The 15,612-nt window shown below is 40.3% G+C and overlaps 2 protein-coding genes and 3 non-coding genes across 5 annotated transcripts in view; all 5 read left to right on the top strand.

The window, feature by feature from the left end:
- The first annotated feature begins 4,591 nt into the window (after nucleotides 1–4,591).
- On the top strand, nucleotides 4,592–10,124 carry Rabggtb (Rab geranylgeranyltransferase subunit beta). The gene is made up of 9 exons (XM_048351607.1): nucleotides 4,592–4,629; nucleotides 5,637–5,744; nucleotides 6,551–6,748; nucleotides 7,104–7,209; nucleotides 7,824–7,876; nucleotides 8,018–8,128; nucleotides 8,542–8,667; nucleotides 9,379–9,528; nucleotides 9,814–10,124. Exons 1-9 carry the CDS (start codon nucleotides 4,627–4,629, stop codon nucleotides 9,952–9,954), a joined length of 996 nt encoding a protein of 331 aa, XP_048207564.1. The 5' UTR covers nucleotides 4,592–4,626; the 3' UTR covers nucleotides 9,955–10,124.
- On the top strand, nucleotides 5,327–5,405 carry LOC125355798. The gene has a single exon (XR_007211730.1). It is a non-coding gene; the product is annotated as a small nucleolar RNA SNORD45 (small nucleolar RNA).
- Nucleotides 5,958–6,041, top strand: LOC125355797. Its single transcript, XR_007211729.1, has one exon. It is a non-coding gene; the product is annotated as a small nucleolar RNA SNORD45 (small nucleolar RNA).
- LOC125355799 lies at nucleotides 6,795–6,866 on the top strand. Its single transcript, XR_007211732.1, has one exon. It is a non-coding gene; the product is annotated as a small nucleolar RNA SNORD45 (small nucleolar RNA).
- Nucleotides 10,125–11,463: 1,339 nt separating the features above from the next.
- Msh4 (mutS homolog 4) overlaps nucleotides 11,464–15,612 on the top strand; it is a 61,620-nt gene continuing 57,471 nt past the window's right edge. The window contains exons 1-2 of the mRNA XM_048349945.1: nucleotides 11,464–11,839; nucleotides 15,290–15,472. Coding sequence (XP_048205902.1) covers nucleotides 11,611–11,839; nucleotides 15,290–15,472 — 412 coding nt within the window. The 5' untranslated portion in view covers nucleotides 11,464–11,610. The remainder of the gene's footprint in view (nucleotides 11,840–15,289; nucleotides 15,473–15,612) is intronic.

Below are 15,612 nucleotides of genomic sequence, written 5' to 3' on the forward strand. Positions count from 1 at the left end.
TCTACCCCCAAGCTACTAGAGCTGATCCAAAACTTTGGCAAATTTGCAGGATATAAAATAAGCCCTCAAAAATCAACGGCCTTTCTCTATGCTAACGACCCGAAGACTGAGGCTGAAATCAGGAAAGCAACTCCTTTTGCAATAGCCCCCCCAAACATAAAATACCTAGGAATAACCTTAACCAAAGAAGTGAAAGACCTCTTTGATGAGAACTTTAAAAGCTTGAAAAACAAAATTAAGGCAGAACTAAGGAAATGGACTCCCATGCTCCTGGATTGGGAGGATTAATATAATCAAAATGGCAATATTGCCAAAGGCTATCTACAAATTCAATGCAATACCCATTAATATCCCAACACCATTTTTTAATGAAATAGAGTAAGTAATCCAGAAATTCATATGGAACAATAAAAGACCTAGAATAGCAAAAACAATCCTAAGCAGAAAGAACAGTGCTGGAGGAATTACAATACCCAACTTCAAGCTGTATTATAAAGCTATAGTAATAAAAACAGCTTGGTATTGGCACCAGAACAGGCCTGAAGACCAATGGAACAGAATTGAAGACCCAGAAATGAACCCACAGAACTACGGCTACTTAATCTTTGATAAAGGAGCTAAAACAGTAGTTTAAAAGAAAGACAGCCTCTTTAACAAATGGTGCTGGCAAAACTGGTTCAACACATGCAACAAACTAAAACTAGATCCTTATATATCACCCTGCACCAAAATCAATTCCAAATGGATTAAAGACCTCAAAATCAAAACAGACACCCTGAAAACACTAAAGGAAGGAGTAGGAGAAACACTTGGGCTCCTTGGCGCAGGACGGAACTTCCTTAGCAAAGACCCAGAAAGGCTACAAATCAAAGAAAGGTTGGGCAAATGGGACTGTATCAAACTGCAGAGCTTCTGCATGGCAAAGGACATAGTTCGCAAGATAAACAGAAAGCCCACAGACTGGGAGAATATCTTTACCGGCCATTCAACGGACAAAGGCCTCATATCTAAAATATATGCAGAACTAAAAAAATTACCTTCCTCCAAAACAAAACCCGCAAAGAACCAATAGCCCCCTCATCAAGTGGGCTAAAGACTTACAAAGAGACTTCTCTGATGAGCAAATGAGAATGGTCAAGAGACATATGAAAAAGTTCTCTACATCACTGGCCATAAAAGAAATGCAAATCAAAACAACATTGAGATTCCATCTCACCCCAGTAAGAATGTCATATATCAAGAAAACTAACAATAACAGTTGTTGGAGGGGATGTGGCCAAAAGGGAACCCTACTTCATTGTTGGTGGGAATGTAAACTGGTTCAGCCACTCTGGCAAGCAGTATGGAAATTCCTCAGAAGGCTAAATATAGAACTCCCCTATGACCCACCAACCCCACTTTTGGGTATCTATCCAAAAAAACACAAACAAAATCACAGTAAAGCCACCAGCACAACAATGTTCATTGCAGCACATTTTGTCATAGCTAGAATCTGGAAGCAACCCAGATGCCCCTCAGTAGAAGAATGGATCAGGAAAATGCGGTACATATACACAATGGAATTTTATGCCTCTGTCAGAAAGAATGACATTGCCCCATTTGTAAGGAAATGGAAGGACTTAGAAAAAATTATACTAAGTGAAGTGAGCCAGACCCAAAGAAACATGGACTCTATGGTCTCCTTTATTGGGAATAATTAGCACAGGTTTAGGCAAGTCACAGCAAAGGATCACAATAGCCCCATAGCTATACCCTTATGATCACATAAGATGATGCTAAGTGAAATGAACTCCATGTTATGGAAACGATTGTTATATCACAGTTGTAACTATTTTCAACGTCCCATGTGTATCTGTAGCTTCTACTATTGATGATGTTCTTGTATCACCTTCCTGTGGTTGTATCTACACTATCTCTGTAATCTTATCTGAGTATATTGGAAACCGTGTATACTGGTATTAGAACTAGGAAATTGAAAGGGAATACCAAAATTGAGAGACACAGGGTAAAAAAAGACAAACAACTACAAAAGCAATACTTGCACAACTGTTTAGTGTAAGTGAACTGAACACCTCATGGGGGGAATGGGAAAAGGGGGGGAATTAGGGATTAGGTAACAAACAGTACAAGAAATGTATCCAATGACTAATGTATGCAACTGTAACCTCTCTGTACATCAGTTTGATAATAAAAATTTGAAGAAAAAAAAAAAGAAAAAAGAATTATGCAGGATTGTGTAAGCTCAAAAAGATAAAACTGTGAGACCAGAAAGAAAAGAATTTGGAAGGCCTTCTCCCAACCCTCTCAGAATGCTGAGCATTTCCTGAAAAGGTCCACCAGTCCTGGCTTAACAGGAATTCAGATCTATCTAGGCTGTGGCCTAATTCCACCCTAAACTGCTTGGGAGCCTTGGGGTAGACAAAGGTTTATGCAAATTGTAAGCTGTTTACTGTTTAGCTCTAGTTTCCTAGAAGAGAAAGTTGTCTACCACTTATATGCAAAATATTGTCACAAGTTGATGCATTTACCTTACTATCTGCACATACTTTCCTAGAAAAAGTTGGTGCGCAGAACCTTGGGATCTGAAGCTGGCAGAAGGCCACAGGCTCCCTGGTACCCCCAACCTCAATTCCTGGGTCTGGTCTCCATTACTGTCTTTATTGCCTTGCTCCTGGTTGGGGCATGTTGTCTGCAACAAAGGATGAAATACAGGTATTTTTAGTTAAACACAAGCAAGTGTGCAGCTAACTACCACTAAAGGAACACTAGTGAGAGAAAGTGCAAGACAAATAAGTGAATGAGCTGAAAACTCTGTATAAAATATGCCCTAACTAGATGACATGATAATAAAATAATAATTTTTAAGTTAAAAATATAAAACCACTAGAGTACAAGTTAAAACAAGGGTGACTGGAGGTTCTTTCACTATTGAGAAGAAGAGTTGCTGGCACTAGAAGACTAGGACTTGAATTCAGTTTCTCATTGCTTGGCTTCTTCTGAGCACAATATACCCTCTACTACTTGAGCTATGCCTTTATTTCTGGTTTGTTGTTTGTTAACTGGAGGTAAGATCTAAAGGTTTTGTCTGACTGGACTAGCTTTGAAGCTGGATTCTCAGACCTTGGTCTCCTGAGAAGCTAGGATTATTGAACTTTAGTTGTTTTCAAGTATACTGGATAAATTTTAAGTAGTCTAAAATAACAGAATTATAGCATTCATAACTACTAAATCAGAGATGATTAAAACATTTTTGTGAGAGCAAGTACAAATAAAAAGCAGAGATGTGTAACACGTAGAAAGCAAAGCATTAGGCACAAAAACAAGTAATAGACACATGAAAACAAATGGAGGTTAATGATTAAAAGTAGATGAAAAGTTCAGCAATTTTCTGTTTACAAGGCACACTCTGAAATCTAAGGATATGTTAAGTTTCTAAGAAAAGGTTTGGTGTTGTTGTCATCATCATTTATTGTTTTAAATCCCTTTTAACCAAAAGAAGATTGGCAAAATCACATTAATATCTAACAAAGAAGGCATTTTAAGATTAGATGCAGTATTGGGATTAGAGTAACCAAAAAAAGATCAATTTCACTACAACTATATAGCAAGTCTAAATTTGCATTCATTTAATGAAGTAGTCACAAACTATAAACCGGAAAATAAAATCAGCAGAATTACATAGAGAAATATTGAAATCCTGGGCTGGGGATATGGCCTAGTGGCAAGAGAGCTTGCCTCGTACACATGAGGCCCTGGGTTCGATTCCCCAGCACCACATATACAGAAAACGGCCAGAAGTGGCGCTGTGGCTCAAGTGGCAGAGGGCTAGCCTTGAGCGGGAAGAAGCCAGGGAAGGTGCTCAGGCCCTGAGTCCAAGGCCCAGGACTGGCCAAAAAAAAAAAAAAAAAGAAATACTGAAATCCTTTCATGATAGGTACTACTCAGGTTTGATAAGGCCTAAATTACTGACGGCTCATATTATGTGTAGGTAGATCTGAAATCCATCTCCAAATCTAAAGCAGTTTTTAGGAGACTATTGTGTGCTATGATAAAAAAAAAAAAAAGACAAGCGTGAAAGGCAAGACATGAAAGAAAATAACAGTAAGAAATTTTAAGAAAAAAAAAAGCTTGTTAAAAGTAATTTATGACTACTTTAACTCCACTTTTGGCTTTTGGGGGGCTTAATGGAGATAGGACTTTCCTGCTACGGCTGGCTTTGAACCTCCACCACAGCTTCCAGAGTAGCTAGGATTAGAGTGATCCACCAGTACCAGGCGTCACTTTCATTCTTTAAAAAAAAAAATCGACTTAATCCTCACTACACCAGCAAGCATTCTATTAAGTAGCTGGCATCCAGACAAAACCAGCACTTTTTATGAGTTTCAAAACGGAGAAAGGGGAACCAAGAACGACTGCGGCAGGAGAAAAACGGCGCAGGCACGAAAGACGCCTATGAGTTGCCGGTGGGGTCCTAAGTGGTTACAGGATCGTCTGTCCTTCAGGCAGCAGCGTGGACAGCCATGTCGGGGCGTGGTGGGGGGGGGGGCCTTCAGGGGCGCTTCTGCGCGTGCGCGGGTCCTAAATCTACCTTGAGCCTTCCGCGTTGCAGTCTTTTCGTTTTCAGACATGGTGAGTGGTGTGTGCGTTTCGCTACCTTCTCCGGATGGGTGAGGAAAACTGTAGAGTTTAGCAGCCATCCTCACTATAGGACTAGCTACTACCTACTGGAGAATGGTTAGGTCGAAACGCGGGGCTTGAAGGTTTCCTGAGCTTAGGGTGAAGTATTACTCAGCGTTTTATGCAGACCTCGCGGGCACCATTGCTGCTCTACTTTTATCTAGGCTTCCTTCCACTAGGCGGGCCTCTGTCACGTCTGTGTATATACCTGCACTTGTGTGTGTATTCATGGATGCACGCGTGCGTGCGCATATATATCCACGTACATAGGTGTAGCTTTGCCTGTTTTAACTGTTGTGTGTATAGTCAATGTAGTCTGTAGGAAATTACTCAAAAGTTGTTAATGGTAGACACGGGAAGGAGAGCTGCCCTGGAGCATCAATGGGGGATGATTGCAACTGCAGACTCGGATTAAAAATTGAAAATGGAGCTCGTGGGACTACTTAAAAGTTGAAATATATTTGGATGACTCTAGCAGAAAACGTCAGTTTGTTTCAGCAAGTTTGCCAAGTTTTGGGTTATCCAGACTTAGAAAGAAAACCACCTTAATACTTTTTACCACATGTCCCAATGTGGTGAGCTTTGATGTTCTATGGCGTTTCTCCCTTAACTATGATAGATGAGTAACAGACCAAGATGGTAACTTTTGGGTCAGTGATGAGCCGGCATGTATTCTGAAACTGAAGTTGATTAATACTACTTTAGCTCTAGAATTACTCTGAGACCTAAAAATTACCCATATCTTGGATAAGATGTTTTAAATTCCTCTTGGTAAAAGTTGACTTTATTTAAAAAGAAATTCCAGCTTGGTAGTGAATTGAACCCTCTTGCCTCAGCCTCCCAAATGCTGGGATTAAGTGACAAGATCAGAATAAATTCTGATCTATATTTTGATGTATGTTAAAGGGCATGATGTTAAAAGGTAAACACTGATACCGTCAATGTTTTAATTTTAAAAGGGCACACCACAGAAGGATGTTACCATCAAGTCAGATGCACCAGACACACTGTTACTGGAGAAACATGCAGATTATATCGCATCCTATGGCTCAAAGAAAGATGATTATGTATGTATGAAATACTAATAGTATGGCAGGAGGGCGGTATGGAAGTCCTGTGTTCCATAAAGTGGTATCCAACCACTCCATGCAGAGCACTGAAAATGTGATTACTGTAATTGTTCACTTTGTATATATGAAATTGGAGATAAATCAGGATCAACCAATAGACTTGGTTGACAAAGCGTTTCCTGGTTTCTGTTGCTGGAGTAATACTTTCTAGGTCAATGATGTATTGGCATGTATTATCTGAATTGTCTACTGATGTGTAACTACACATTAGCTCTAGAATTACACTGAGACCTTGAAAAAGTGTTACCCTAGTAGCTCACCATTGGAGATAGGAAATAAAGCAACTCCCCCAAACTTCAGTGTTTTCTCTGTGCTGTCCAATCAGCTGATTCACTGCCAACTTGGGGGAAGACCTGACTTTGTTTTAAGCTAAGTGTTAGGGTTTGTCTTCATGACCTAGTAGTTTTAAACTCCATTAGAGGTCGTGGGTGTGTTAAGATTGAAATCTGGACAGGAACTGACATCTGCTGTCCATTCAATTTATGGGGCAGCAAACTACTGATTCAAAAACCTCTAGAACATTTTAATCAGTGCAGAATTTTTCTGGCAACCAAAGTATTGCCTCTCTTAGAGTAAAGGCTTAGTAAATGCTTGTTGGAACTTGAATAAGGTAGCTTCCTGAGTTAAGGCCTCCCTTAAATTGTCAGCTACGGGTGAATTATACTACTTTACCAATTAGAATTATGTATTGAATCTTTAATATCCAAATTTAAACTGACACATTTAAGAAATTGTTGTTTTAGGAATATTGTATGTCTGAGTATTTGAGAATGAGTGGCATCTATTGGGGCCTGACAGTGATGGATCTCATGGGACAGCTTGATCGCATGAATAGAGAAGAAATACTGACATTTATTAAGTCATGTCAACATGAATGTGGTGGAATAAGTGCCAGCATTGGACACGATCCTCATCTTTTGTACACTCTCAGTGCTGTCCAGGTAAAGTTTTAGATTCTGTTTTGATACTCGAAGTCTGCCCCCACAAGGTCAATGATGGTATGGCATGTATTAGCTGAATTTAAACTTGATGTAAGTTTAAAAGTTATTCTGAGACCTTGCAGGGTAAACTTTTCAATGTATAGCTTTGATAATCTTAACTTTGATATTAATGAAGGCCCATGTGATAGTTTGTAAATTGGAATGAATACCTTGGAGTGCTAAGAGTGAAATTGTGATTAAGGTTTTTACAGAAAAAAAAATAGTCTACATATTGGCTAACCTGCTTGGCAATTTGGAACAGGATAATGGTGAGAAAGACCTTGAAGGCCTACTTACTGTAGTGTTTGTTTTACAGATTCTTACTCTGTACGATAGCATTAATGTTATTGACATTGATAAAGTGGTGGAATATGTTCAGAGTCTACAGAAAGAAGATGGTTCTTTCGCTGGAGATGTTTGGGGTAAGATAAAATTTAGTTCATGCTATCCAAAGCTCATTAAATGTGACCTTGGTAGTAACCAAGTTAAGTTTTTCATCTTTTCAGATCCCACTAAAGCAGCTGGTCTGACTGGAGTTAATGGTCTGCTGGAGGTTCCAGCATGCCCTGTGGTAGTTACATATCAGCATACAGGCGCACTGGAACAGAGGGCCCAGTCTAAAAGATAAGGTAGGTGGAAAGTTTCCCCAATATTTGGTAGTTTTGAACAAATTGTTTTTTCTGCTTCTGCTTTTGTTTTAAAAAGTTAGGAAACTTGCTGGACAGGGAGAAAAAAGTTTGGCAAAATTCCTGACTATTTGATTGGAGGGAGGGCATACATTTTTACATGATAAATGTAGATGATCTTTGCTTCAGGAGTGAACAAAGTACAGACCAGAGAGACCAGCTGCTTCATGGGATGTGAAAAATCTACTTTTGTAAAATAGGGTAAGTTTATTTGTAATATTATATGCAATTATATATATTTAGCTCTTATGATTATCTTAATGCAAAACTATTGGGAATGCCATGTGGTTATGCAGATTTGTCTAGTTACTGTTAACTATGGTAATCTGTATGCCATTGATCTCTTTTAGGCGAAATTGATACAAGATTTTCCTTCTGTGCAGTGGCAACTTTGGCATTATTGGTAAGATTTGGATATTGTACTTAAATGATTAGATGTAAATGGGACAAAAACATCGTGTTGCCACACCCTTGGCAAGTACTATACATTTTAAACTACACCCCATCCTAATACTGTAGTGTTTAATAGAGCATCTCTTTATAGGGGAAGCTCGATGCCATTAATGTAGAAAAGGCAATTGAATTTGTTTTGTCCTGTATGAACTTTGATGGTGGATTTGGTTGCCGGCCAGGTTCTGAATCTCATGCTGGGCAGGTAATTAACTCAAATTTAATTGTATAGATTAAAATTTATCAGTTTTGATGACATTTTAAAATATTTTAATAGTAACTTTAGTTATACATTAAGTAGTACTGAAGTCAATTAATAGAAACATGGGCTATTGCTTAAGAATTGCAAGCTTATATATGTAGTTACACCTGGTATCTCTGACCAAGCAAATGTAAGTAGCTTCCTAATCAGTTAGACATTTGAACCTTTCCTACCTTGAGTTGGTGCCAGAAAATATTGTACGTGTTAATAGTTGTGGAAATTACCCAGGGTTTAAACTTGTAATTGGATAATAGTAATAAAAAATTAAAATACAAAATGGGATTTTAGAGATGGAAGAATTTTTAACCCTTTATTTTCATGGAATTAACGTATGTGTGTTTCATTTGTAATTTTAGATCTATTGTTGCACAGGATTCTTGGCAATTACTAGTCAGTTGCATCAAGTCAATTCTGACTTACTTGGTTGGTGGCTTTGTGAACGACAGTTACCCTCAGGTGGACTCAATGGAAGGCCAGAGAAGGTAATAATTCCTAAACTACTGCTCTTAAGTTACGTCTTTAGGTGAATGAAACTTGTCTTCACCTTCCAATCAACATTGCTCTTGAAAATCAACTGAGAGTTTCACATTTTTATAAATAGATATACCAGACTCAGATATTGATGTTTCTTCATGGAGAATCTAGTTTTTGAAAAAAGGGAGAAAAAGAGAACCATGAACATGAAAGTGTTTCTGTTTGAGATTGGAAGAAAAGGAAGGCAGTAGTGAAAGTGATTGAAAATACATAACTATGTATAAAGGTAGAATATTATCTAAATATCTTGTTGTTTTGGGGCAGGGTCTCAACACATGCTAGTCTGGAACTTAATGGTCTTTTCCACAGTTTTAAACAAACATTTCAAACAAATCTCTTGAGCATGAAATGTTTATTCTTTTTTTTTTTTTTTTTTGGCCAGTCCTGGGCCTTGGACTCAGGGCCTGAGCACTGTCCCTGGCTTCTTCCCGCTCAAGGCTAGCACTCTGCCACTTGAGCCACAGCGCCGCTTCTGGCCGTTTTCTGTATATGAGGTGCTGGGGAATCGAACCTAGGGCCTCGTGTATCCGAGGCAGGCACTCTTGCCACTAGGCTATATCCCCAGCCCCCGAAATGTTTATTCTTAACTCAAAGTATTCCTCAGACCTAAGGTAATAAGAATAAAGTATGACAACTTTTTTATGACTTTCCCCTTCCAGTTGCCAGATGTATGCTATTCCTGGTGGGTATTGGCTTCCTTAAAGATCATTGGAAGACTTCATTGGATTGATCGCGAGAAGCTTCGAAGTTTCATCTTAGCATGTCAAGATGAAGAAACTGGAGGTTTTGCAGACAGGCCAGGAGATATGGTAAGTATATCTGACAGTTTTTTTTAACTTAAAAGTGTGTATGCTTTGTCACTCATATTACTACCACTTGAGACAGTTCCTGGGCGGGGGGGGGGGGGTCAGTTACTTCCATGGTTCTACATACTTTTATAACCTTTACTTTAAAATATTATAAGGTATCATGGAATTTACAGAAATTCCTCATTGTGTCCAGTAATGGGGTTTGAATTAAATGTTAACCATTTGAAATTTCAGAACAGGTGTTTTTATTATTTCTGAGAGATTTTCATTTGTAATGTTTTATAGGTGGATCCTTTTCATACATTATTTGGAATTGCTGGATTGTCACTTCTGGGGGAAGAACAGGTTAAACCTGTTAGTCCTGTCTTTTGCATGCCTGAAGAAGTTCTTCGGAGGGTGAATGTTCAGCCTGAACTAGTGAGCTAGATTCATCAATGGGAAGAATGCTTATAGTTTTGCAATCTCAAACATTTGTCTATTTGAAGTGCTTATTGAATCTAAAATTGACTGCTCTTAATATTTATGTATTACATTAATTTTAATAAATTAAGTAATTATATGTGCTGTAAAATAAAAAGGCTTGTATTGTATTTTCAGCTTTTTACTTATTTCCTCAGAATTTCTGTTTTGAGTACTTCTGTATTGGTTTATTTGAAGAAAACACATTGGGGCAGGGGATATGGCCTAGTGGTAAAAGTTCTTGCCTTGTTGTATACATGAAGGCCTGGGTTTGATTCCTCAGTACCACATAGATAGAAAAAGCCAGAAATGGCTCCAGTGGCAGAGTGTTAGCCTTGAGCAAAAAGAAGCCAGGGACAGTGCTCAGGCCCTGAGTTAAAGCCCCAGGACTGGGCTGGGGATATAGCCTAGTGTCAAGAGTGCCTGCCTCGGATACACGAGGCCCTAGGTTCGATTCCCCAGTACCACATATACAGAAAATGGCCAGAAGCGGCACTGTGGCTCAAGTGGCAGAGTGCTAGCCTTGAGTGGGAAGAAGCCAGGGACAGTGCTCAGGCCCTGAGTCCAAGGCCCAGGACTGGCCAAAAAAAAAAAAGCCCCAGGACTGGCAAAAAAGAAGCACTGATAGCAATAAATATTTTATACCAATTAAACTAACCAGAAGTCAATTGCAAGAGACTGCTGTTTTGCAACCTCTGAAATCAGTTAATCCCATCTGCCCTTGGCTACTTTGTAATGCCATCTGATAGGTTTCAGACTGTTAAGAGTAAAGGAAGGGCTGGGAATGTGGCTTAGTGGTAGAGTGCGTAGCATGCATGAAGCCCTGGATTTGATTCCTAAATACCATATAAACAAGAAGCCAGAAGTGGCTCTGTGGCTCAAGTGGTAGAGCCTCTCTCTAGCCTTGAGCACAGGCTTGGGGACATTGCCCAGGCCCTGAGTTCAAGCCCCTGGACTGGCAAAACCTGTATGTGGTGCTTTTTTTACGGGGGTGGTGGGGGTGCGGAGAGCATTGATTTGTTTACCCACGTTCCTTCATGGTTGTTTGTGCACTTAAATGATATTTTCCTATTTAGCAGCTTCTTCATAGGCAACATAAACATAAAAAGGTTTGTTTGCTCATAATTTCTGCAGTTCCCTACATATATCACTTTTAAAAGCACTGCATCACCAGTCTGGTCAGCCATGTGCATGCTAATTTAGTCCACCGCCTTTTGTATTTGGTCATAAGACCTTCCCTCCATCCCCAAGATAAGTTGGGTGTTTAGTGATAAGATCTATATTTACAAATCAGAATAAAAGGAAAATTTGGCCGGTGGAATAACAATGTTGTAGCCCTCGCCAGCATGTTTCCCTGCACAGTTAATGAGTTGCCAATTTTGTGAACATTGGTGGGCTCAGGAGCCGGGTTCCGTACCTGCAGGCTGAGGTGTGCTGTGGCTTAAAACAAGGTTCACGTGTATTTCTGAGAATGCTTCAGAGCAAGTTTCCCGGAAAACTGGCCTATGCGCCTGCGCTGCGTGGCGCGGCTGCGTGGCGCGGCTGCGTGGTGCGTCCTTTTCTCCCGCCATTTTCACTAGTGTGAAGAAGGGCCTGGAAACTTCCTGGCAAGAGTTTGGTAGGATGTTGAGACCCAAGATTTCATCACCCTCCCTTTCATCTGCGGTGTCTCCCTTGGTGGGCGAGGCTCACCCGCGAGGTCCTCGCTACAATTTCGGGCTCCAGGAGACTCCTCAGAGCTGCCCTCCGGCTTGGGCCTCGGCCTCCAGCCCGCCGGGCACGTCCGGGTTCGCTGGCGACCGGAGCAGGAGCAGTAGCAGCAGCCGCCGGCCTGGGGCCTGGCCCTTGAGAGGCAAGAAGGGCTTGTGTGGGCAGGAGACCCCCGAGGGGTGGTGGCTGCCACAAGGGGTTCCATTGTGGCTTCATCAGAGGATGAGAACGAGTGTCAGCCATAACGAAGACTATTTTGTTTTTTGGGTTCTGGGGTTTGAACTCTGGGCCTGGGCCCTGTCCCTGGGTTTCCCTTGCTCGAGGCTAGTGCTTTACCACCTGAGCCACAGCACTCTTTCTGGCTTTTTCTCAGTTCATCAGAAATAAGAGACTCATGGACTTTCCTGGCAGGGCTGGCTTCCAACCTCAGTGCTCAGATCTCGGCCTCCTGAGTAACTAGAATTACAGGCTGCAGTCACCAGCTCCTGGCTAAAATTACTAACGTTTCATGACAAGACAGACATGGTACCCGGCTCTGTTGTGCTAAAATATCACGTTTGTGGGTAAGTTTGCTGACAGAAGTAGTTAGCCGAGCGTTGTGCTCCAGGATTTTAGTCTTCCAAGACCCTTGGTAAGAATAAATTTGACTGTAGAACATTTCCTCATCGACATGAATATATTTATTATTTTAAATTTAAGTTTTTTTCAGGATGAGTTCAACACATTTAAAAGAAAAAGGGCGCCAGGTATACTGGGTAACTTGTGTAGTCCTAGCTACTTGGGAAGCAGAGATAGGATTCTAGGCTGAGGCCCGGCAGAAGATCCTGTCAGAAACTTAAAAGCAAAAGGACTAAGATGTGGCTCAAATGATAGAACCCTTACTAGGCCAAATTCAGTCCTTAAATAGTGTTTCCCCGCCCCAAAAAGGATTTAACTTTGAATTTATGTGTGAGGAATGAAGTGTTGAAATCTATATTTGAGAGAACCAAGAAGGAAGTGATTAGATAATAAGCAGGCTAAGGAGCTGAAGCGAGTCGATTTGATGACTATTCCAGTGTAAAGTGTCTGTCAACTAAAACTTAAGGAGAACTAGTTGCTGGTATCTCAGGCCTGTGATCCTGGCTACTCAGGAGGCTAAAACGGAAGGATTGAGGTTGGGTGTTGTTATGGGGTTACAGGGTTTGACGGATTTCCCTGTCCCTCCAAGAGTCCACCACTCAGAGTCAGTCTCAAGCAAAAAGATGGGTTTATTGGGGAAGCAAAGAGCGAACTGACCCACCAGGGACAGAGCACAGATTCGGGAGCTGAAACTGTGACAGTGAAAAGCGGACTGACCGGCCAGGGACACAGTGCAGACTCCAGAGCTGCCACCGTGCCCCCAGCAGTCCTCAAATTCGGGTTTATAAAGGTAAAAGCGTAGCACAGATGTAGGGGCTTGACGCAGAGGGTAGAGCAAGCAACAAACAAGCAAGCGTGGCACAGATGTAGGAAGTTGACACAGGAGGTAGAGCAAATAAGTTAAGCCATTTACAGAAATAGAATTTTGGGGTCAGGTTGACCTAATAATCAAAATGGAGTCAGCTCTATTCCCCCCAACATTTCCTACCATGTTCCCTAATCAGGATGGAGTCAGCTCTACAACAGCTATCAGTCTGGGCAGAAAAGTCTGTGTGATTCTTATCTCTACTTAACCAGAAAAAAAAAAAGCCAGAAGTAAAATTGTAGTTCAACTGGTAAAGTCCTAGTCTTGAGTAAAAAAGCCAAGGGTTAAGGCCTTGAGTTCAAATCCCAGTACTGGCACCGAAAAATAAAATGGAAGGAATGAAGAGAAAAAGGAAAGAAGGAAAGGAAGAAAGAAAGAAGACAGTGAAAGAAGGGAGGGAAAGAAACTTAGGGAGACAGTCTGAAATAGGAATCTGGAGTACAGATTAAGTTGTGCCATGAATAGAGAATCTCAATGTATAAAAACAAATCTGTGGGTGCCAGTTGCTCTCATCTGTAATCCTAGCTCCTCAGGAGGCTAAGATCAGTGAATAGGGTTTTGAAACCAGCTTGGAAAGGAAAGTTCCTGAGACTGTTGTCTCCAATGCACTACTCAGAAAAAGCCAGAAGTGGTACTGTGGCTCAAAGTGTTAAAGCACTTAACCTTGAGGGACAGAGTTAAAGCACTTAATCAGGGACAGAGTTCAAACTCCAGTACTGGCAAAAAAAAATAAAAAATCTGGCTTATTTTAGGACAGAGTTTTGTTTCCTTTATGGATGTATGGACCATGATCTGCCTATTTTGGGGACTTTATTTATTTATTTAGAATTATTTATTATTTTCTTTTCAGTGCTGAGGACTGACCTTGGGGGCTTTTCCCTTATGTGACTTGCTTATTTGTAACCCCCTGCCATTGGGATCACAGGTGCCTGCTGCCACATTTGGCTTTCATTATTATATGGAGCTGGAATCTTGTGAAATGCTCTGCCTGAGCAGACCTGAAATATGTCTCCCAGTTTCATCTTTTCATGTAGCCTGGGATGACAGATGTGCATCACTGTACCTAGCTATAGTTGAAAAGGGGGTCTTAATAACTAACTGGACTAGCCTGTAATCATGACCCTCCCATTCTCAGATTCCCAAGTAGCTAGGATTATAGCCATGAACATCAATGCCCAGCTGATTTGTGCTTTTTTTTTTTCTTTTGGATTGGTCATGGGGTTTGAACTCTGGGCCTGGGCAGAGCTCAGCCCTTGAGCTACAGCTCAAGGCTGGTGCTCTACCACTTGAACCACAGGCCACTTCTGGTTTTCTAGTGGTTATTGGAGATAAGAGTCTCAAGGACTTTCCTGCCCTGGGTTGGCTTTGAATGGTGATCCTCAGATCTCAGCCTTCTGAGTAGCTAGGATTACACGCATAAGCCACTGTAATATGGGTGCCTGGAATCCAACAGTTAAGAACACAGAATAAGGCTGTGCATGGTGGTACACTCTTGTAATCCTAGTACCTGGGAGGCAGAAACGGGAAGAGTTTGAGTCTAAGGCTAGTCTGGAATACATATAAAACCAAAGAAGACTGACAGAAGGGGTTTTGGCAATGTAAACAAGCACCTTAAAGGAGAACTGAGGTATAGAATTGTCATAAGTGAATGAATGAATGAATGGAAATAGAGTAGAGCCTTGAGGTTGTTTATGTACATTGTTTCAAATTTGATGACAACCCTAAATTTGAGACTATCTCAAGAACTGAAGCCAAGAAAGCCAAACTATTTTTATACAGTTTGCATGGGAGAGGAGTTTGAATGAGAAGTGAGTGAAGAAAAAGAGACCTAGTAATTACTGCAAAAATTAAGCATAGATGATGTATTGGATATTAGAAAGTAGCAAGATTTTTTTAGCAAGAGTAATCTCAGCAACCTTGTAGGAGCATATTTTAGAGAAAGTATTAGCATATTTTATAAAAATTATCAAGAGTTATTGAATTTATCATAATCTGTTGTATATGAGAATCATTATTGGAAGAACTATTTCATATAAAGCAAACATAATAAATTGTAAAAATTACGTAATTCTAGTCCTTAAGAATTAATACTTATATTTTCAAATTTAGGCTCACAGTTGGGAAGCAAAAGATCCTATGCAGCAAACACAGTTCTATCCAATTTTACTTTGGGTACCAGTTCATCTTCTGCACAAGACACTAATTATCCACAAGTGATTAAAACTCCATTGACTGCTGGAAATCCTCAGAGATCAGGTTATAAAAGTTGGACACCACAAATAGGACACTCAGGTAAAAATGACTGATAGATTAACCTGGATGTTCTTTTGAAAATGTACACATTTGTAAATTATGATTTATCAATGATTGAAAGATATGTGTATATATACATAATCATATATATATAATTAATTATAATTTTGAGCTAGAGT

This window comes from Perognathus longimembris, chromosome 7 (genome assembly GCF_023159225.1).
Source record: "Perognathus longimembris pacificus isolate PPM17 chromosome 7, ASM2315922v1, whole genome shotgun sequence".
Lineage (NCBI taxonomy): Eukaryota > Metazoa > Chordata > Mammalia > Rodentia > Heteromyidae > Perognathus > Perognathus longimembris.